Genomic DNA, 23,186 nt, shown 5'->3' with positions numbered 1-23,186 from the left:
CTGACAAAGATCCCATTTTAATCACTGTAAGATCCACAAAACCAGATTGTTGTATAGTGTGGCTGAGTAATGAAGAGGAAAAATTTGGGTAACAGAAAAAGTTTTTTGAATATATTATTTATTTCCAATGACTAAATTAAAACAAAAGACAGGACTTTGTGTTACTCTGAGGAATACGAAGAAAAATTAAAACTGTTGCCACCAAATCTCTAAGTCGTTCAATTTCTCCCTTACTTTGGTTCAGCGATCTCTGATCTAGCAAGACTGCAGTCTTCCTTCTCTCTTGTTGCTGTATTGATGAATAGTCACTACAGTGCTAAAGCATGGGGTGCATGCACCAAAAGAGGAAGGATTGGAGATGGCTAGAATAGTCAGTGTAGTGCTGGGATATTAATAAATAAGAATCAAGGTTGCCCATGCTTCAAGGCCCTTCCCCCATGCTAAGTACACTCAGCAGTTTAAAATGAGAAAGCACATGAGGTTGGGATGGAAAAGTGAGATGGGAAACAGAAAGGAAACTGAATGTGAAGAAGTGGGAGGTGGATTTGATCAAAGCACATTACATAACTGCATGAAATTATAATTAAAAAACTGAACTTTCATAAAATTTCACCTTAACAAAGAGCAGCATGGTTCACAAATATTAATAGGAGTTGTGGAATCTTGAAACAAGTAAGGAATGGGGGAGATAATTAGGATTTTTTCACTTTTTGAAGAATTAAATTTTTAGATTAATTATTTCTAATGCAGAACAATGTAGTAAATTCATACAATTATATGAAATTCAAATATTATGTTTTTCAAACTGAGAAGATAAATATGAGTAACACTGTGAAGGTTAATTTTAAAGAAATAAATTCAATTCAGTTCAGTTTTTAGCTGTGGGTATCTGCTTCTACTTCCATCAGCTGCTGGATGAAGGCTCTGGAATGGTATATAAGTTAATTATCAATCTCATTATCAGGGGAGGACATTTAAGGTAGCCTCTCCCCTGTTGCTTAGATGGTTAGTTGGTATCATCCTTGTAGATGTCTGAACATTTCCCTAGTGCCTGAATTTTCTTTAAACCTATACTGGCTCCCTCTTTGATGGTATCTCTTATTTTTCTCTCCTCTATTCTTCCCCTACACAATCTTCCTGCTCCCTTATGTCCTCCTTACCCCTCCTCTTTTCCCCTTCTCATTCTCCTAGAGCCTTCATCCAGCAGCTGATGGAAGTAGAAGCAGATACCCACAGCTGAAAACTGAACTGAATTAGAAACCATATGCAGAGAAGGAGGAGTAATGACCAAAGGGGCCAAGGCCATGATAGTGAAACCCACAGAAACAGCTGACCTGAACAAGAGGTAGCTCTTGGCCCCCACACTGATCTCTGGGAAACCAGCATGGAACTGTTCCAGACCCCATAAATGTGCCTTGGAAATATATGGGGCCTCTTGTAGTAGATCAGTACTTATCCCTAGCGTAGGAATGGACTTTGGGATCCCATTTCATATAGAGGGATACTCTTTCAGCCTAGACACATGGGGGAGGGCCTAGGCCCCATCCCAAAGGATATGACAGACACTGAAGATTTCCCCATAGAAGGCCTCACTCTCCCTGGGGAGCAGAAATGGTATTGGATAGGTAGGGTGTTAGTGGGGGGTAGGGGAGGAGGGGAGGGGAGGGAGAGGGAACGGGGATTGATATGTAAAACAATCTTGTTTCTAATTTAAATAAAAAAGAAAATGTGATAAAAAAGAAATCAATTCATTGTATAAGTATATTGATCACCATTGGTTTATAAGCTGTTTTGCCAACTCTGATACTATAGTAGTGAACAAAAGATTGCATTTTCCTCTAGAAGTTTCTAAAGTACATGGACAATATGAAAAAGATAAATACGAACAACTAACTATAATTCAAAATTTCATAGACCATATATGCCTGGGATCCCAGATTACTTATTAAGAAAGATCATTTAGATTTGAAAATGTGTAAGTAAATACACACATACATATGCGTGGCTATCTGTATAAAACTTTTGTGTGCAGAGTACTCATCCAGGCAGTACTGCAGGGCACTGCTGCTGAAGAAGCTTAATCAGAGGTTAGCTAGAGTCAGGCTGACTGTAAGGATTAACTATCTCTAAGGAATGAAGATGATTTAATTCCCTCTTATTATCAGGTCAATGGTTTTATATAACATAGCTCTAGCTAGTCAGAGAACAGAACAAAATCTGTTTTGAATATCAATTTGCATAGGCACCAGTGTGTTTGCATCGACTCCGACTCCGAACTTGTCACTACAAGTGAGGTGAAAATGGACAGGATAGCTCTTGACCTCTGGAGGTCAGCATGCAGACTACTACTACCTGCTTATGGGGGTGCCTGACTGAGTGTGTTTTGTCCTGAACAGCTTGTAGCATTTTACAAGTATCTACCCTTACTTCCACTACTTAGGGCAACATAAATATAGCAATACTCTCACAGTCTTAAACATTTATGTTTGTTCCAGATATCAGTAGACAAGGTCACTGTATAGAGTTAGTAAGAACCCTATCAGAAAGACATTCATAGAAATCTGATTCCAAAGCACAGTATTTGGCATCATTGAGTTACAGAGAAGCCTGAAATTATTTTCAGATTACATATATGGACCTGATTATAGGATATTTGATATGAATGTTGCTATGGATTTAACTATAAATTAAATATGACAGCTGTTTTTTATGTAAACATACATACATTTATCTTAATCCAGAAAAGAAAATGTGCTCTAGCTTAAAAAAGATTAGAATATACATGTTGAGTTAAAAACACATTCTCCTAAACCTTAATTATTTGCTCCATGGTGAAACTTTTAACATTTATAGCATTTTAGAAATATACAGTGTACATTACTGTTTTCAATAGCCAACCTTCTCAGGAAGAACATACTGGAACTTCTTGTTCCCAGAATAAACATTAATTTATGACTATAACTTGAAGCGGAAATCGGTTGGGTAATTTGAATGCTGAAATATAATTCAATTTAAAATGACAGTTTAGGATATTTCCAATAATAACAGTTTTGCTAGTTGTGTGCCCCACTAGAATGGATGAGAATTTAAAGTATGATAAGATCAGTTTTTAAACAATTTATTTGAGTAGGAATAGCCAGATTTGGCTCCAAACCCACCAATAGTAATGCTGGAATTAAACTCACAATGCTGTAGAGAATAGTGTAATTACTGAAGCCACAAAATCTGGGACAGCCTAATAGTTTGGTTAGATGATGTGCTTTCAAATTCTGGACAAACTAATCTTGGGATCCCAGCTGCTGGAAGCATCTGCTCTAGCAGGGTTCAGAGAGAAATGCAATATGTCATCTTCACTGGCTGGGAGGTGAAGGGTGCTGTGTTAGTCAATTTCCTAGCATAGATTGTCATGAAATCCCAAAAATTCCATCAGGGTTTAATTGTTTACTAACTTCTCAGGAAAATAAACCCATAGGGCAGTCAATCATTTAATAACTAATGTTTAGCAAATAACAGGCAGGGTTTTTCTTTTTTATCACTCATTTCAGTTTCACCTTTTCTTGTATGTATTTGATAATTAGGATCCGCATCCATGTCATCAGTTTTCCTCAGTGGAGCCAGTTGAAACCAGAACAGCCTCAGGAAAAAATGTGGTGTTAGCAGAGATTCTCTTTCATAACTACAAAGCAAAAGGTCTGAGATGTACAAAAATGGAGGCAAAAGGAATTTACTAAGATGTATTCAATCCCCATATGTTTATTGTGAGAAATGTTTATATATTAGTGGTTGTTTCAGTGAATGACTGGGAGCAGGGTTTCCAGCAAATTGACCTGTACAGCTTTAGTTCGAATCCAAGCCAGATCAGAGGATATCTTCATATGTCATCAACACCTGATTGCATTCATTTTAAACCTGGAATTACTTTCATAATTTGACTATATTAGTAATCAATACTGACACTTTTCTAATAACTAATTACGAAAAGTAATTTGGCAAGGGTATGATCCAAATCACTCCCCAGCGCCATCTCTCAGACATTTCATTTATCTACATTTTTTTTCAGGTTTACCCCATTGCTTAGAGGTAAAAAACATTTTGAAAATAATATAGTACATGGCTACTATTACTGCTGAGTTTTTAAGGAGATTAAATCTCTTGGCAGAGAAATATTTTTATTAGAAAGTGACTGTTGAGGAAAATCTGTAAGAATGCTATGTGACCTTCACAATAATAGTTTACAAACAAAGAAAAATATTTGGAGGACAGGGTTAGAACTTACTAAGTGAGAGTTTCCTTCTGTTAGACTTGGATGGACTATTTCTATGATTTCAAGAAATAATGACTTCAGGAGGAAATTCTAATTTTCAGGGGGACACAGAGACATTCAGACCTATTATGCTCAAGATGAAAACCAAGGGAAACGTGGAAGACAGTCTGTCAACTGTGGAAACAATCAACACGTCTTTACCTTTTCCAGAGAATGGTCTGCGAGGAGCAGGGAGCTATGTTATGTAGACCATTGGCTGGTTCCTACACAAGGATGGAACCCCTGGTTTTGGTTCCAAGTGTTGCTCAAATTGCATCAAAAAGTTCTTAAGATTTCTCCTTTCCTTTCTTCCATTGTCCTTATGTCCTTCCCTCAGCACAAGGCCCTCTTTTATGTGGAAAGGACAAAGGAGCCCATCTAGTTCAGACCATCTCACCAAAGCTCTTTTAAGTAATTTATATGTCTCAACTGAAAAAAAAAAAACAAGTTTCTTCTAGGACTCCTCAAATGAGAAGTGAGCTGATTTGTCATTCTATGAGGGCCTAGAGCTGTCTGTCTCTACCTCTACTTCCCAAATGGTCCTTCCATTATACCTGAGGTAAAATTTCATCAATTTACAAACAAAAACAAGTAAAAGTAGTACGAATCAGATATATCTATGTATTGTGTCTATAGCAGTGACCTCTCTCCACAAAGGTCAACATTGTGCCCTCCTTCGGGAATGGTTAACTTCTGCTCCCATGCCCACTTCCAGAGTGGCTTCCAAAGCCCTCACTCTGAGCATCACACACTTGCACTGTTCTGTTGGGCCTCTAAGGCTGTTTTATACAATAGCCACTTGTCTTTTTAGATTTCTGAATATGCTGTAGCCTCTAGGAAGCCCTAGGGTGTCCTCAAGGGCTGCCAGTGTGCAGCGTGGTCAATCAGGCTCTGTAAACCTTCCCATACAATGACATTTCTCTGTCTCTTCTCTGTACACTTGAGACTTCAAAGTCAAACTGAGTCGAATGAAGTCTTATTACCAGAGGCTATCACACAATAGCCCAAGCTTTGTTTCAACACTTTATATCTGTTCATGAGTTTTAGCTTCTGTAACACTCTGAGCCTCAGGTGAGGACCTAACATGGCTAATCTTCCCGTTTCAAATACTTCAGAAATTATCCATGAAAGAGAAAATAAGGAAGAAAGAATGGGGAAGGCCAATTTTACATAGTGGGAAATGTAGGACTTTGTGGCAGGGATCACAAAGTGGTAGAAGAAAATGATGGAAAGCATTTCAAGGGTTTTTACTTGATTTAGGATAAAAATGGTAATTATTTCTCAAAAGGTTAAATTTGTTTGGTTAATTAAGTGAAATAATTTCCTTTTTATGTCTACTTAATTTTTTTCTTTTTGCTTTTTTGAGACAGGGTTCCTCTGTGTAGCTTTGGAGCCTGTCCTGTCACTCACTCTGAAGACCAGACTGGCCTCAAACTCACAGAGATCCACCTGCCTCTGCCTCCCAAGTGCTGGGATTAAAGGCATGTGCCACCAATGCCTGGCAAATTCTTTAAATTCACAATCCATATTTTATTAAATACATATATGCCTGACACACACATATGTGAATGTCTAATTTCTACATATATTTCTTGTTTATTTATGGATATATACATATATCACAACTAGAGGTCTCTCAGAATAGATTGGTTGTCATAATAAGACTATAAGCCACATATTTTAACCAAGAAGGACATATCAATACATCATCACTGACTCTGATGAGGCCTGTCCAGGCAGGAAAGCATCACCTACAGATAAACCACTTATTGTACATCTATCCTGAGAGCTAAGCAGAACAGATACAGTTTTCATTTTATAGCTGAGAAAATTCAACTTCAGAGAGGCTAAGAGGTCTGCACATCTTGGTGCTGCGAATAAAGTGAGGAAGGTGAAGGTAAATTGAAGAAATATCTGACTTGTTCTTTTGAAATGCTGTCATGTGGGAAATACAAGCTTCATCAGCGACAACATCACTGACTCAGCACATACCTCGGCAGCCTGTAGGTGTTTCCTGTAGTCGTAATTTTATTGAAATAAAGATCAGTTGCTGTCTCATAGGCCCTCACACACTGATTCAGAGACCTGGACCTCTCAAACAGCTCACCCTAAACACGATTAAATTCCAGACTAGTGAGAAAAGAATGGTTAGCTAAAAATTTAACATGTAGTGCGGCTAGCACACTTCTTTTGTTATACAACAAAAGGATTCCAGTGCACATACACATGTGTGTGAGCACACGCTTGTATAAATATACCACAGAGGCGCTTGGGTGATTAGTATGCAATCTCCTTAATAGCACACTGTTCTCCAGATCTCTGCATGCTTCCTGTCCCTCTCTACTAGAGTTCCTTTCAAACCTTTGCTTCTTTTGTTAATTTACCTTTACCAGTTATTATGAAGATACATACATAGGGAATATGATTTCAGAGCCCTGTGACCAGTATCTGTCTAATTACAGAATCACCAGACGATGGGATTTAAGAAATCTTCATGTTCACTCTCACTTAAACATGAATTAAGTTTTTTAAATATACATATAAATAAATCTAACTAGAAACACTTACTTGTGTTTCTTGTATTCCACTAGGGCCGACATGGGTTGTTTTGGAGGGCTGGGGTGGGTCAAGAAAGGGTTTCTCTGTGTAGCCCTGGCTATCCAGGAACTTGCTCTGTAGACCAAGCTGGCCTCAAACTTGGAGATCCAGGTGCTTCTGTCTCCTGAGTGCTGGGATTAAAGGCATGAGTAACCACCACCCAGATGACTTATCACTCTTCTGAAGAAGAAGTTTTAAAACTCTAGCTTGGAAATGAGTAATAAAGGTATTACAGGATTTTGTAATTTTAATAAATGAAGTTAAGACTTATTCTTGGTTATACATGATTTATTTGATAACAAATACATATTTATAGCAAATAAATTTGCTCAAGGATACAGCTTTCACATGCAACTTGATCTTATGGTAAAGTGTGCTGTATAGATTCACACCTATTGTGAATGGTTTCCAATATATGAATGGAGCTTTCTTATTACGCTTGCTGTATTTCTTAGGGCTAAACCATGAGAGCAAATGCTGCAAGAAGACTTACCCACTCTTCTTCATCATAGTCAGAATGATGTGGTATCGAGTCCTGTCTTCTCAGCTGAGGGGGCTCATCCTGGGGACTAGTCTTCTCTGCACTGTCCTTAGGAGAGGGGGGTTTCTTCAGGATACCTCCTGGCCTTGCAGTGTAGAGAGCTAAAAGAGCACTCCTGACCAGCTGATCCTTGAAGGCATGTACAAAAAGCTCAGTCTGGAAAGAAATTGATGAGGATTAGAAACCCGTGGTAGGCATCTCTGTATAGAGCTGTGAAAAGGTCAATTGTAGATTTGTTGGTACTTAAGTGGCGTGTATGTGGTGGAGAAAGCACAGGCACCAAGGAGGGAGAGTGATTCATACCAATCAATGGGAAATAGTTTGGTTCTGGGATACTGCCAAGGATTGGAGTCCTCCTGTTTTCAAGTAAATGCTGAGGTTTTAAATGTACTATAAACACCATCTGTCTCTCTTTAGTCACTTCTCTTTGAGCTCCACAGTCTTCGGAGATATATTTCACTGGGGATTATCATTTCAACAGCTACACGCTGTACCTCTCAAGTAATCCCAAACACACCTCAAAAGAAAGCATGACCATGCTCTGTCTATTTTATATTTAAAGCAGGAGTAAATGCCACAGGGGGAAAGATGGCATTACAAAAAATGTTCAGAGTGCTTTTACATCATGGAAAGATTTCAACAGAAGAGACAAAAGATCAGCCTTCCCTGTGAAAATATTTGCTATTTTATAACTTATTATCATCTCTCAAACTGTATCCTTCACCAGTAATGCAGTGTTAATGAGGTTATGATGAAATTTGGAATGGAAGATTTTGCAAACTAATGGTAAATAGCTAGTAAGGGCTAGAATAATGACAGCTTACCAACAGTAAAGAATTTCAAAGCTGTACTTTGCAATTTCCTGATAAAATGTTTAATAGCTTTACACTGTAATAGACTGAAGGATAGAGTAATTGATTTTCTTTAATATAGTAAACTTAATATGTGTGTGGCATAACAGTATGTTCAAAGACTAGAGTGATAAGCCAGTGTTGACCAATACAGTTCATAGTTTGTAGTCAGGAAGAGATCCTTTACTGAAGTTCTATTTTGGGAGGGTTATTGATATCATCTTCCATTAATGTAGCAACCTCAGATAATGCTAACTTAATTATTGCTACATTTCAAGGTAATTGTTTCTTAGTCTCCTTTCAAATTCAACCAACAGTGCATGGCTAACTCAGTAAATTTTCTCTGTATCTTTTTTGTGAATGTCAGTAATTAAAGAGTTTCAGGAAATCCCTGTGCAAATGAATTTATTACATCTGCATGTTTTCTTCTTTCCAATAGATCTACTATTCTAGAGTTGGAACAGACCTTTGTATCAGATCCAAATGTATTTGCTTCTTTTTTGTTGCTATGGTATGGCCCATAACCAAGGTAACTTATTTTTTCTGCAGATTTTTTTATTTGAATTAGAAACAAGGTTGTTTTACATGACAATCCCAGTTACCTATCCTTCCCCTCCTCCCCTAGCATCCCTCCAACTAAAACATTACCTATCACATATCCAAGGCAACTTATAGAACAAAGAATTTATTTGAGGCTTACAGATTCAGAAAGGTGAGTCTATGATGATCTACATGGCAGTCATGGCAGCAGCCAGACATGTTACTAGAGCAGGAACTGAGCGTTCACATCTCAGTACACAACCAAGTGACAGAAAGAATATCTGGGACAGACACACCTCTTCCAATAAGACCACAGCTCTTCCCAATCCTTTCCAAGCAGCCACCAACTGGGGGCTAAAATTTATGAGCCTAAGTGGGGCATTCTCATTCAGACCATTACAAAATACAAAAAGGAAAGAAAGAAATATTAGTCTGTGTCAACACACTGCTCATTGTCAGCCCCAATAATGCAGGTTGTGAGTTGCCTAGCAAGCTCAGCGGTCCTTCCTTATTCCACCCCAACCACCACTTGCAAACATCCCAGATGTCTATGCCTTTATTCCCTCAGTCTACATTTCCACACATTTTGAAAACCTACATGTATCAGAACTGAATTTCCCCACTGCAAATTGTCCATGGAATTATTATTGATGTAAAAGTTCATTGACTATTGTCAACATTCAACAATAGTATTAGTTACTCTGTAAGAAACAGTATTGTGAAAAGCTGAATATAAAACACTAACAATAGGAAAATACTTTAGAACAAATTATGAGACTTCAGCTAGCTTACAATGGAAAAGTACAGTGAATGTTCACTTATGCAATAAGTATTAAAGTCACAATGGAAGATTCAGAAAAATAATAACAAAAATTAGCTAGATTGTACTCTATCTAGTCAGCATACATAAAGAAAAAATGGGTAAACATACTATTTATGTAATTTCTTATAGCCAGGATATAACCATTATCGCTACTTTAATCATTAAAGATGTGAATTTACTCCCTTTCAGTTTAACCAAGTTTTTTATTTCTTTTAATTCACTGTTAGAACAACAACCAGACTCCTCTGCATCCCAGCTACTACAGCTCTAATTTCTGCAATACTTACATAATTACCATTAGAGGCATGGCTATTCACACCAGCTGGGACCTTTTACAGACCATGACTAGTCACACCAACTACAATCTTCTATGGTACTTGGCTAATTCACATTAACTAGAATCTTCTACAGTACTTGACTATTCACACTAACTAGAATCTTCTACAGTACTTGATTATTCACACCAACTACAATCTTCTATGGTACTTGGTATCACTTTTCCCCCCAACATGCATACACAAACTCTCTTCACATTTACTTAAATCTCATTTGGAAGATAATGTAATAGTATCTTACAGACTCCCTTTTACAACCAGGACTTCTTTTAGACAGCTAAATACAAAGTAATAACATCTTATATGAAAACCATAAGAGCTGAGTATTGACTTTCTGTTTCCATGGAAAATTTTATCTGGAATCTTTGGTAGCTCTCTGGACCATTTTGAAACCTGAACGCACTGAGTCACATCTGATCAAAAGTATCTAAATATTCCATTTGCAAGATCTATGTGATTTGGGAAAATGTCTTAATTTTCTTTAGGAGCATTACTCACTAAATAATATGAGTAGAGGTTAGATGATTTATGACCAAAATAGTAGGTTCAGGAAATTACTAAATCACTTAATCCCAGCCCATTGGTATATTGCTATTCTTGCAACTGGATGGTGTAAAACAAGGAAGTAAACTCATGGGATGTTGTAATCTTTCTGAACTACTTATTGACTCTTCTTGAAACATTCTTTCTTTTTGACTCGGCTTACATTAGGTGACAAAAAAAAAAAAAACAAAACTGTCTAAATGTTGTGATAAACAGTAGGTCAAATAATTCATTTAAATGTTGGCTTAATGATAAAATGTCAACAACAAAAGAAGAAACTCTGAACCTGAGGGTGGTATATTTCCTGTTTCAGAATTTTGAAAAATGGAAGAAAAATGCTATCTTAGAAGTGAAATATTTCACTCTTATGGCATTTTTGAAATCCATATTTCCATACAACTATTCTTCAAGGCAAAACACAGAATTATCTAAAAGTTTAAAAATACTAAAAATTACTTCTCTTTGGAATGTCTGCAGAACTTTTCCTAGGCTTCTGTATATTAATGACAGGAGAGCAGTTAGGATATGTTCATTTAAGACATTTAAGACTACCCTTTTCCACTAGAGAATGCAACAAATTCAGAAAAAAATCTGTTCTTTTTGTAACTTCATTCTCATTAAAAACAAATTCAAGACAATTCTGACCAGATTGCTCCTGTAGTATAGGAGTAACTACTGGCATAAGTAGACGGCAGTGATTTTAATAATCAAGTGTATAGCAAGGAAAACTCCATTTAGTTTTATATTCTATATGCTTTATTTATTTCCAAGAAAAATATTTTCATATTCCACCATTGTTATACTGATATTTTTCAAAATTCATTAAGGGAAATTATACTGAGTGGCCAGGAAGTTATAGACATCCTGGATATTTATTTATCATATACTTGACCATGAATAAACTTTTTAACCATTGCCCAGTTTGTACAAAATGGTACTTCCAACCTGTGAATATCTTAGTTCACTGTAAGTGTAAACTTCCTTCTTCTATTTACAATTTCTTTTGCTGACTAAATTTGTTATACGATTTCCTTTTGTGACTCATCACTCTCTGGTCATTCTGGACACTGAAAGTGAAACCAGAAATCTTCAATTTCTCAAAAGCATTTATTTTCTTCTCTTGGTGATATAACATTCCCTCATAGTCTCGGTTATCATCATACTTAGGTCTCTGAAACCCATCTCCATGCACATTCTGAACCATCTTCAGCAACATACTGTTTCTGCAGTAACTGCATCAATCTGAACTCAAAGTGGGATTTCACTTTTGCTGTCTTTCCTTTCACTTGCTTGCTAAGATATTCTACCAGATGACATCATTGTTTTTTAGCAACCCAGAATGCAAATTCCTGGAGCATTTTCCACAACCACTTTCTGTAGGGATTGCTGACCAGTTTCTTCTAGTTATCTCTTCTAGGAATGTAAGAATGAGACCCTTTCTTTCTATCCACATTAAATCTCCTTTCTGCAATCCAGTACACTTGGCACAGAACCTTTATGATGTAATTGACTCTTCAAATACTTTCTCTACTTTTTTCCCAGGATGTTAGTTAAAAGCCATAAATATTAAAATATAAACTATGGATTCTTAGTACTGAATAATGAATCAGGTTGTGTATGTTTGGCAAGGTCTCCCAGAAGTGTGGCTGACATAATATGATGCCCAATACAGACCGGAAACGCAAATGTATATTCCCGCTTAGCCTCTCCATTGCTACAGCGATAACCTGCACAAAGCAAGACACAGGCACAGATGCCAGAAGACAACCTAGAGTCTTGGTCTAAGACTGGGCCTCTCTTTTGTTGCTTGCACTGTGTTCACCAGGATGCCAGGTCTGTGAACTTCAGGAGATTCTACTTTCCACCTCACTATAGGGGAATTTGATTACATTTCTGTGTCTCTGTACTCTGCTTTCCATGAGTTCTGGGAATACAGACCTATATAGGACTTTACACTTGCACAACAATCCCTTCACCTACTGAGCCATCTCTACAGCCCAAAGAGTAAGCTATTGGGCAAAAACTATATACTAGGTAGGTGGTTAGATATCACTGTTACATGGAGGAGAATTTTAGCTCTCTATTTCTTCATCTACATATACCACATTTTTTTTATCTGCTTCAATAGGTGGTTAGTGGAATCTCATTTGCTCCCACCCATGTATATTTTTCGGTGAAGTGCCTTTTTAATCTTTTCCCACCTTAATGTGGTTACTTGTCTTATTAAGTTGCATGAGCACTTTATATATTTTGATATAGGAACTTTATGAGATATTTTCCACACATTTTTTCCAGGTTCATGACTTGACTATTTTTGTTTTAATTAAATGTTTATTTATTTATTTGTGTATATGTGTATATATGTATGTGTATATGAGTATGAACGCTTGTACCATAGGGAACTTTTGGAGGTCAGAGGACAACTTGCAGCAGTCATTTCTTTCCTACTAACATGTGGGTCCTGTAACTTGAACTTAGGACTCCATGCCTGGCCACCTGTGTCTTAACTCTTTGAGTCTCTGACCAGCCTCTTTCTAGTTTTACATATTTAAGATTTCACTTTTTGTTATGTAAGTGTGTGTGTGTGTGTGTGTGTGTGTGTGTGTGTGTGTGTGTCTGTCTGTCTGTCTGTCTGTCTGTCTGGTGTGGATTTGTACACATTCAGTGCATTCTCATTGAGCCAGAAGAGGGTGTATGATAGGCTGGGTCTGGAGTTTCAGGACATGACAAGCAGCCAGATGTAGGTGCTGAAAACCTAACTCAAGTCCTCTGGAAGAGCAGCTGGTTTGCTTAACTGCTGAGCCACTCTCCAGTCCCCACATTTTACTTACTTAATAATATCTCTCAAAAATGAATATATTTTTGCAATTATATTTTTAAAATCCCACTTCCCATATTTTCAATAATACACAGTAAATAGTATTTTCAATATTAATCTATCCTTTCAATATTTTTGTTTTGGGGGTCTGAATATGGTCAACATAAATTTTATAATATTCTGAAAGGATTAATTAATGTTATTTAGTACAGAAGAAAATGTAATTTTTAAAAATTCATCTACAGCCTTTTTCCCATTTGCCTCCTCCAGCGGCAGGACGTGAGCCACCGGCAAGGAGGGACACCAATAAGGCGTCCGATAAGATAAGTCTTATAAAATATATAGATTTATGATAATTAAGACTGAGATAACAGATGAGGATCCTAGTCATTGGCCAAGCAGCTTTGAACCTAATACAAGTTTCTGTGTATTCATTTGGGCCCTAACTAGGGCAGGCGGCTGGCGTAAAGCACACATGTGGCAGTGGGGTTCGGCGACATTTGGCAGAAAGATTTATCGTAACAGAATAGTGTCAGTGAGCGGGATCACCCCATGCCCCGAGGTTCCTGTTGGGCCGCTGAAAGGCATTGGAGCAGCTTCCATATGCTCATGCCATCCCGGAGCTTCTGGAGTTTAGACTCGGCACTCCCAAGATGATAAAGACAGATCCAGATAAAGAAAAACCTCTAAAGGTTTACACTACATTTGAAAATATATGTGGGCTTATGAGAGAAAAAATAACAGGAGGAAATAGAGTAGCCGATTATGGTGGCACACTCCGGTAGGAGTTGCTGAAGGAAGCAGAGGCAGGCAGATTTCCACAGAGAAACCCTGTCTTGGGGGAAAAAAGAAACAAAAGGAAGTAAAAATAAGTAATAAAAAAGCCATCTAGAGATGAAAAATACACAGAGAATCTGGATACTAAATGCCATACCGTTGTCTTTGAATAGTTTTTTATTGCCAAGGAAAGAATTATTGCTGCTAAAATACATTTGATTATAAATGCTAAATTAATCCAACTTATGCATTTTAAAAATGCTTTGACTTCAGAATTCAAGTCTAAGGACAGGCTACTTAAAAATAAAGGTTTTGCTTATATTTCCACAGAAAATGAAAAGCTGTGGATTCCTTCCAGATTAATATGGTTTGATCAAGCAAGACCCCCTAAAGCTGAGACGATACAGCATTACAGACTACAAAAACAAGGACTTGGTCAGGTTTCTATGTTTTATCATGATCCCCATGGTATATGAACATCGCCCCCAATCAGCAGGAAGCAGTTTAGAAGGAACAACGCTCAAATCCCCAAATATTGTTTATAAATGTTTGTTTTCATTTAAATGGGGTTAGTTATAAAAAATAATGAGCATAGTCAATTTCTTTTTAAAGAAAAAAAAGGGGAATAGGATACAGGAATGAATACTTTGCATTGGTATAGATTTTCATTTATTGATACAACTTTAAGGTCAATTTTGTGATATGTATATGTCTCCTCTTGTTTAGGTATTGTATTTATACAGATCTTTTACCTATAATAGTCAGAATTTATAATTAGGTTAGTTAGATTTTCTAGATATACAGAGATGTATTTGAGATGGATAGGTATTTCAAAGACCTACAGAAATATGACATTTAAATGGTTTAGGGTTTTTCTTGACAGTGAGACACAACTGCTCCTGGCACACCAATTACGTCAGAAAGGAGGATGGGCATCGAAGAAACTTGTTATGGAGTTTGCTTTCAACATGGCAAGATTAGCCATTTGGGCAAGAAACTGCTCTTGCCTGGACTGTTTGTTGCTGAATAAACTGGACATACAGGACCCACAAGAAAATGACTGCTAAACCTACAAAACAAGACTGTACTAACGGGTTCCTGTTAAAATGGAGAAGTGTGCTAGACACACTATGGCCTATAAGCTGAAATGGATGCCCCAACGTTACAGAGGAACTTGGGTGACTTTCCAGGTAGTGAGATGTCTCTGTCAATTCTAGACTTTATATATTTTCCTTCTGTGGTCTTTGATAGAGTTGAAGACAGATAGTTATGGTTATAGTTTTCTTCAGTTATTATAAAAGATAAGTTACCCTTCTTTTTATTTAGACAGAAAAGAGGAGATGATGGGGAATGTACTATGTATGTTTATCTTATTGATTATTGAATAAAATACTGGTTGGCCAATGAGACAACAAGTTAGGACTAGGAGTCAAAGAGGATTCTGGGAAATGTAGTAGAGAAGTGGTGTTCCAGGCAGGAAGTGACATAGCAAGGAGACTCATATTTAAGTGAAGGAGAAATAGGAAGGGCCCCTTTTTCCCCTTCCTCCTCCAGCGGCAGGATGTTTTCCACCAGCAAGGAGGGATGCCAATAAGGTGTCCGATAAGATAAGTCTTATATACATATATAGATTTATGATAGTTAAGACTGAGCTAGCATCCTAGTCATTGGCCAAGCAGCTTTGAACCAAAAAAAATAAAAAAGTCATCTATGTATCATTTTCTTGTAGAGCCAGAAAAGGCCATGGGATGCCCTAAAAAAGGGATATAGACAATTCTGAGATGCCATTTGTGTGCTAAAAACCAGAGCCAGGTCCTCTGCAAGAGCAATTAAAGCTCTTAACCACTGAACCATCTTTCCAACAATTTTTCAATACAAGTTTGTTAGTTGCTTATTTATTAGCATACATCTTGATTTTATATAATCAATTGCTTGATATTTATTGTATTATTTTAAAGACTGTGTTGTTCTGAGGCAAATTTAGATTACATGAGGTAAATAAGACCATTCAAAGCCTTGTTTTAAAGCCTTTTCATGTGGATTAACCACAACTAAATCTAGCTTTCTTTTAGCTCCACTATAAGACCCAAATTTTCTGAGGCCCTACTCATGAAATACCAGGTAAGCCTTTTCCCTTTGCTATGTAAATACAAAATATTTCTAGCACTGTTTGAGAACAGATGTCTGGTCTTTCTTTCTCTGTACATGTGTAGTTTATTCATAAGCATGCATGGGCCAGACAGTGAAAGCCTTAACCACACTCATTTATAGAGTTTCAGGGTTCATTCTATGTGAAGCCCCACCCTCCTTCCTTAATCTGTACTATCTTCAATACCACACATTATTTTAACTTCTGAAATATCGGTTGCCAGTACTGCCATTACAGAAGGAAATTTAAAGAAACCTTGAGTTTCAGAAGGAAACAATTTTCATTTTTCTTTGAACATAATAGGATGTATAGTACTCTGTGACTAAAGAGATGCTAGTACTAGAATTTCTTCTGTACATTGCGAGATTAGCCTCTAAGGATTACATAGCCATTTCTTAAATGTTACAGTATTGTGAAACACCCCCATTCTTTGAAAGTCTGGGCTTGTAAAAGTTAACAGCCATATCCATGTATAATTTATCTTATAGCATCAAGTACAGTGCCATGCACAATTAAATGCTAAATGGGGCTTTTTTTGCTGAGGATGACAATAATGACTTTCTATGCAATGGAGGGAGAGATGGACATGTGAAAGCCAATGTCATTCATATTTCTGATCAATGGGATAGTTATATGCCCTCTATATTTTCCTTACTTTTTAGTTTGAATTTATTTACATTACCTATTTCTTTGAATTTTTATCAAAGATCTTATCTGGCCTAGTCTACAAGAGCTAGTTCTGTCACAGTCTCCAAAGCCATAGAGAAATCCTGTCTTGAAAAACAAAACAAAACAAAAAAGATCTTATCTTTATTTTAAGGAAAAGAAAATTGCATTTTAAATCATTCTGATATTATTATCTACTTATATCATTTTCTAAAATTCTTACATTTTAAATGAAATTATACCCTTTTTGATAGAATTATTCAGCTAAATTCTGAGTTTCCTGTGTGTTAGAAAAGTATGTGATTAAATTGCATCTTTAATATTTTTGTGAACTGATAAGTTACCACAACACAACTGTCCATCAGAAGATTTACTAAGACAAGTACTAGAGATGTAGTTCACTGTGTTTAATGGGCATGTATGAGAACCTAGGTTTAATTCCCTATACTACAATCAGGTGTATAAGAAATTTTAAAACATAATACAATTTAACTGAATTTGTGTGGTCTAGGATAAGAATACATAGTGATTATTCATTATTGTGGATTTCCCTTTATGCTCTCCAGTACACATATTCCTTTGTCCACAGATCATGCATATCTTCACAGATATTATACAGTGATATGAACACAAGGAATCTCCAGCTAGGAACACAACTTGTGTGGATACTAAGAGTTGTTTAACATTTCTGTGCCCCAGTTTATAATGAGAACACTAATGATTTTATGGGATTATCAAAGGGGACATTGGAAATGATAATAGCTACCTTATATAGTTGTTAAAGTTGGGGATCTCAGTGTAATGGAGCCTTTAATTGATCCTGAGGTAAATGCCACCCTTCTCTGCCATCATCATTACTAATACAACCATTACCATCAAGGTTCTGGACTCTCTTGTTGAGAACAGAGATTTTTTAAAATTCATATTCTATTCTGTGCCCCTTGGATAGGTCACGGGAATAAAAAAATAGGATGAGTTCAGAAACACACACATTTTTATGAATTGCTGATTTGTTCTTTTGTTTTGAAGAAGACATGGCCCCACAGCACAGTTTTCAGTAGCAGCAGAGATGGCATGAACTGCTTTTGTATTACCACATATCAACTCCTCTGTCTGAATATGCCCTGCAGTCAGTTGAGATTCCTTCTTGCCCTAGCTTTCCTAAGACTGAGTCACATTCATTGACAATGCCTGTCACCATGTTCTCTGGGCACCAATGCTTACCTTACCTCAGCTCTAGACTCAAATATTTCCCTGGCATAACTCTGACTGTCCTTAGCCTGCCTTAGACAACTAAGTCTACTGTACTGAACTCTACTCTCCCCACTGTGTGCAGATGCTCAGTGTTGAGTACACAGGCAAGCATGAGAACAGGCAGATGCTAATATTTTCTAGATACTCTGTAGCATCGATTTCTAGAGAAGAAACATTAAGAAATTATTCCCCTACAATAAAATAGTGACATATCAATAAGATGCTACAAAATTTCATACAAGTAAGATGATCAGGTCTTGAGACCAAACACACATGATGAACATAAATAAAACTGTGCTGTATTGGGATTTGTGGAAAATGGATAGATTTTAGCTATCCTTGCCTCAAAGGCACCAAAACTAAGAGCTATAAAATTACAAAACATGCTAATTTGCTTCATCCTAATGACCATTGAACTCTAAGACCATGTTTATGCCTTAAATTACTTTTGTAAATTTATTTTAAAATGAATAGTATATCAGAGTGCTGTGGTACATGCCTTTAATCCTAGCACTCAGGAGAGGCAGGAGGTTTTCTGAGTTCAAGAACAGGCTGGTCTACAGAGTATGTTCCAGGACAGCCAGGGCTATACAGAAAAATCCTGTCCAAACAAACAAACAAAAAAGTGGGTACTATCACTGAATTAACTTTTATTCTCTTATCCACATAATTGCAAGAAATTCTGAAACATAAGGTATGCCAGCATAAAATGTTAGATTTTAAAGAGATTGCTTATGCTCAGTTTTCAGGAAAAATTGATAATCATTTTGCAGCTTATAGTCTGTTACAATTTACTCTGATACATCCTTATATTCCCCAAAATTGTAAACAGTTCCATAAAAATGCTGTTAGTTTTTCCTGATGGCTCTAATGAGAGAGTCGCTTGCATATATTATTGAAGGAAAGGAACAGGTGGAGCAGACAGCTCTGGCCTCAGCTCAAATAGTCAAATTTTGAGCTATTGCAATGGTCTTTCAGATCCTAGAAAATAATTCATTTAATTTGTATACTGATAGTCACTATGTCTTTAAGGTTCTTAAGGTAATAGAGAGAGTTCCATGTATAAGATCCAATAATAGTCAGGTTAGAATATTATTTGAGCAAATTCAAAATATTAGCACCTAAGAAAATTGCCATGGTTTATGGGTCACACTGGGAACCTATTAAATAAGGCCTTTCCCTGATTACTAGTCAAATGAAATGAGTCAACAGATTAATTAACAAAATTTGCGGATTTGCCTTAAATAGAGAAAGCTCCACAGTCTTGTAACTTTCTTCATCTAAATAGCAAAAGTCTAAGAAAACAATTTGACTTAACCCAGAGAAACTGCTCGTCAAATCATCGAACAATTTGGAATCTGTCCACGATATCTACCTATGGCTAATTTAAGGGTGAATCCTCGAGATCTACTCCCTAATAATCTATGGCAAATGGATGTTACTCATTACAGAGTTTGGCAAGTTAAAAATGCATACACGGGGCAATCACCTCATATTCAGATTTCTTGATGTTATAAGTCACTGTTTTAAGATGTTTTTGCTTACATGGGAGTCCCAAAAATTATACAGATAGACAATAGTGGCATATATTATGATGAGGCATGTCAGTCATTTTGTACTCATTGGTAAAACGATCAAAAGATAGATAGATATTCCTTGTGATCCTCCAGGACAAGGAATTTTAAAACATGCTCAAAGCTCCTTAAAAACACAGTTTCTAAGATAAAAAGGGGGAGTGTGCCCCTAGTCTACACAGTATGCACTAAACCAAGCACTATTTATCTAAAACTTTTTAAATGTGGATGCCAGTGAGCAATCTGCTGCAGACAGATACTAGCATGATGGAACTCAAGCAAATTTTGCTCAGGTCAAATGGAGAGACAATAGAGGGGACCAGACCCCATAATTATCTGGGGTTGAGGGCATGTCTGTGTTTTTTCGAGGGTGGAGAACGAGGCATGCTGGCTGTGGGAGCAGTTGGTGAGATGCATGGAGCAGAGAGGAATTGGACCTGAGGCTCACAGGAGACCCTCTGAACCAGCTGGAGTGAAACACTGTACCTGTGTTCCTGAACCTTGAGGACATCCGACCTACGGCTGGAGGAGGATAGGAGACAAGCATTTCCAGTTTTGAGATGTTTTCCAGAGCCCTAGCTTCCTTACAGACAGAATACATCCACCTCTCTGAATCTGTGAATGCTCATCCAGGAGCAGACTAAGAACTGGACAACAAACAGCTTGACTTCTTGCCACATCTAGACACACAAAACTGTTTTTTGCCAGTTTTCCCATTGGGAAAAAGGACCAATTTAGGACAGTTGGATACTGGCATAAACCAGAGTGTGTGACAGAAGCCCCTTCACACTGCTTAAATGAGACATGGAAAAAAGACTTTTCAGTTAACATTCAAAGACCATGTATATTACAAACCTGATTTCAGAACTTTACAGATTTCAGAACTTCAAACTTTAAACAAGACATAGAAAGTTTCAAAGAGCATTGAACTCCAGGCAGAGAATAAAGGAAAAGAGTTGAAAATTGTAGAATTGTTCACATCCCACAGATCATGAGAATATCTTATTGTTTTTTGATTGTATTATAACTCACCCTAACATATGTTCATGAAATTGTGAATGTCTGTAACCTTGCTATATGTGTTATGCAAATGTTATTAGAAACTAGAAGTCAGAGTTCATTCTAACAGGAATGTAACATGTAATTTACAAGCCTTAGCATAAAAGTAGATTTAAGAGAGCAAACTTAAGTAGTATGTGTACCAGTTGTACTAGAGACATTCCCACGCTGATTTTAAAAGTCCATTTTAACCTTTATATGTCTCCATCCTGCAGGAGAACATTTGCAGCTGTGAGAGCTAAGGTGCTACCTCCCTGAGGATTTTTCCTGATTTAGGAACATTTGGAGTTGGACCATGGCCCACTCCCCATTAACCTTATTTGTTTTACAGAGACTGTTTCCAGCCAGAGATGGGTACGGTTTTCCTTGCCTTGAGGGAATCCTAAGACAGAACACGTATGATGGAAAGCGTGATTCCATGACGGGCACCCCTGGTAGGTTGAAGGGAGACTCCTAAGACAGGCACAGTCATCTATCCTGATGCAGAAGCACAGGTTTCTTTTTATTAATTTAAGAAAGGGGTGATGTTGGGTACCAAGAAAATTTCATTATGGAATGTCTTAAGGTCCAGCTTCCAGTTTCAGTAAACAGGAGCACCCAGGAGCTCCAGCCTACAATTGTATTGCTAATTCGAGAAAGTCTGCTATTGTATAGCATAGCCTCAGTGTAGAATGCCTCCTAGTTTGCATCTCTACAGGACTAAGCATTTGAATAAGCCTTCACCTGGGCAGGAGGTTGGGTGTGTAAGTAATAAGTGAGAACATGGCCTTGGAAGCATGGTTAGAAAACAGCCAGGATGATGCTCAATAAACAACAGACTCCAGTTTTGCAGTATGGAACTGAAAGCTCTCTAAAGATGACAAGAAACGAAAAAAATTATTCATGCTCAACTCATGGACTAATCTTGAATCCTTCTTTCAAAGACCATGAGGAACTGTTAACTTTCATAACTCTTTGAAATTGCAGGCATTGATTCTCCAGGGGATGTGTTGCTTACAAACTTAACTATTAAGATATCCTGTCAGTTTCTAGGGTGGAGTGAATTATCAGCAGAAAAAACCTGTTTACTCAACAGAAAAAAAAAAGAGAAAAATTTGCAGCAATGCTGGATTTAAGGAGGAGGTAATACTCTCCCCATGCCTGCCGTGAGCTGTTCTGGATATATGAAATGACACACCCCTGCCCAGTGCTCAGGAAGAATATAAATGACAGTCTTTGGATGAACTAGTTGCTAAAATGTTCTGCTTAGGTGAAGTGAGAAAAACTTCATCTCCTCCACCCACCCACCCACCCACAAGAGAGATGAGTCAAAGTGAGATTACATTATTTTACTATACATAATCCTCTTTGAGGTTTTCTCCTGACCCACTCATTCTTAAAGGAATTTTCCCAAGTTAAAAATAATTTAAAAACATCAATTTAAAAAAATGTGTAAAACACTCATTTTACATAGTGACCTGCCGGAGGTAGATAGATCTCGTAGGCTTTATTTGATTCCCAGGAATTACTCACACTTTCCAACTTGGTGGCTTTTTCACTCTATCAGAGTTTTAGCCCTTTCCTTTATGAAAGGAAGGTAATATATCCCCCCAAGTTGTGGAGATTAAATAAAATAGCATAAGGCCTGGAGTCCTTTCTCCCTTGAGACACTGGTAAGATCTCACAAACTTTTCTCTCCTTTATTGTAGCATGGGAAGCCACTAGGTTTAAAACAGAGATCATGTGTTGAGGTCTTTTTATTTTAAATTTATTAGGAAAGCTATTTGACACTTCTGAACACAAAATGACTATTTTTCAATTAACATGGATTTTAGTTTTCTATAAGTAAAATGTATATAGAAATGTACAATTTAAGATAAAAACTTAAGTACAGCATTCTTATTAGCAATGGATACAGACGAATAGAAGCTACATCCATGTAAGATGTCCAGGTTCTACAAATGTTGTCTTTATAAAGGTAAAGAACCACAGTGTTAATTTATTCTAGGATTATTAGAAGTGTTTTCTTTGGTCAGGTTCTTCACTCATTTATTAGAAATGTCTTATAACAGAGTACAAAATGTGTGGACATATAGGTGACAGGTGAACTCAGCAGTATTAAACTCTAGGATGCTTAATTTGACATTTAAAATCTTGCTCTAATTGATCTGTTTTCACCTGGGTTCTATGCAACCCAGTAGTTCTAATTATCTATAGAATCTGATACTAAGCACATGCCCCAGGCCTGACCACTTTTCTTTACTGTAGGCACCAAGAAAGTGAATCATGAAAAAAAAAAAACACAGCTTGGGTCCTATCACATTTTAAACAACAATTAATATTTTTTGTAGTGTTAATAATCTTTCCCTATTTGAT

At 37.0% G+C, this 23,186-nt stretch overlaps 1 protein-coding gene across 3 annotated transcripts in view; it reads right to left on the bottom strand.

The window, feature by feature from the left end:
- Inpp4b (inositol polyphosphate-4-phosphatase type II B) overlaps positions 1-23,186 on the bottom strand; it is a 373,594-nt gene that overhangs the window by 101,177 nt on the left and 249,231 nt on the right. For all 3 annotated transcript variants that reach the window (XM_035442520.1, XM_035442519.1, XM_035442521.1), the window contains one exon: positions 7,395-7,598. In XM_035442520.1, coding sequence (XP_035298411.1) covers positions 7,395-7,598 — 204 coding nt within the window. The remainder of the gene's footprint in view (positions 1-7,394; positions 7,599-23,186) is intronic.

The sequence above is a fragment of the Cricetulus griseus genome, chromosome 3 (genome assembly GCF_003668045.3).
Source record: "Cricetulus griseus strain 17A/GY chromosome 3, alternate assembly CriGri-PICRH-1.0, whole genome shotgun sequence".
Taxonomy (NCBI): Eukaryota; Metazoa; Chordata; class Mammalia; order Rodentia; family Cricetidae; genus Cricetulus; species Cricetulus griseus.
Note: the sequence above shows the minus strand (reverse complement) of the source record. Positions and strands in the feature narration are given on the sequence as shown.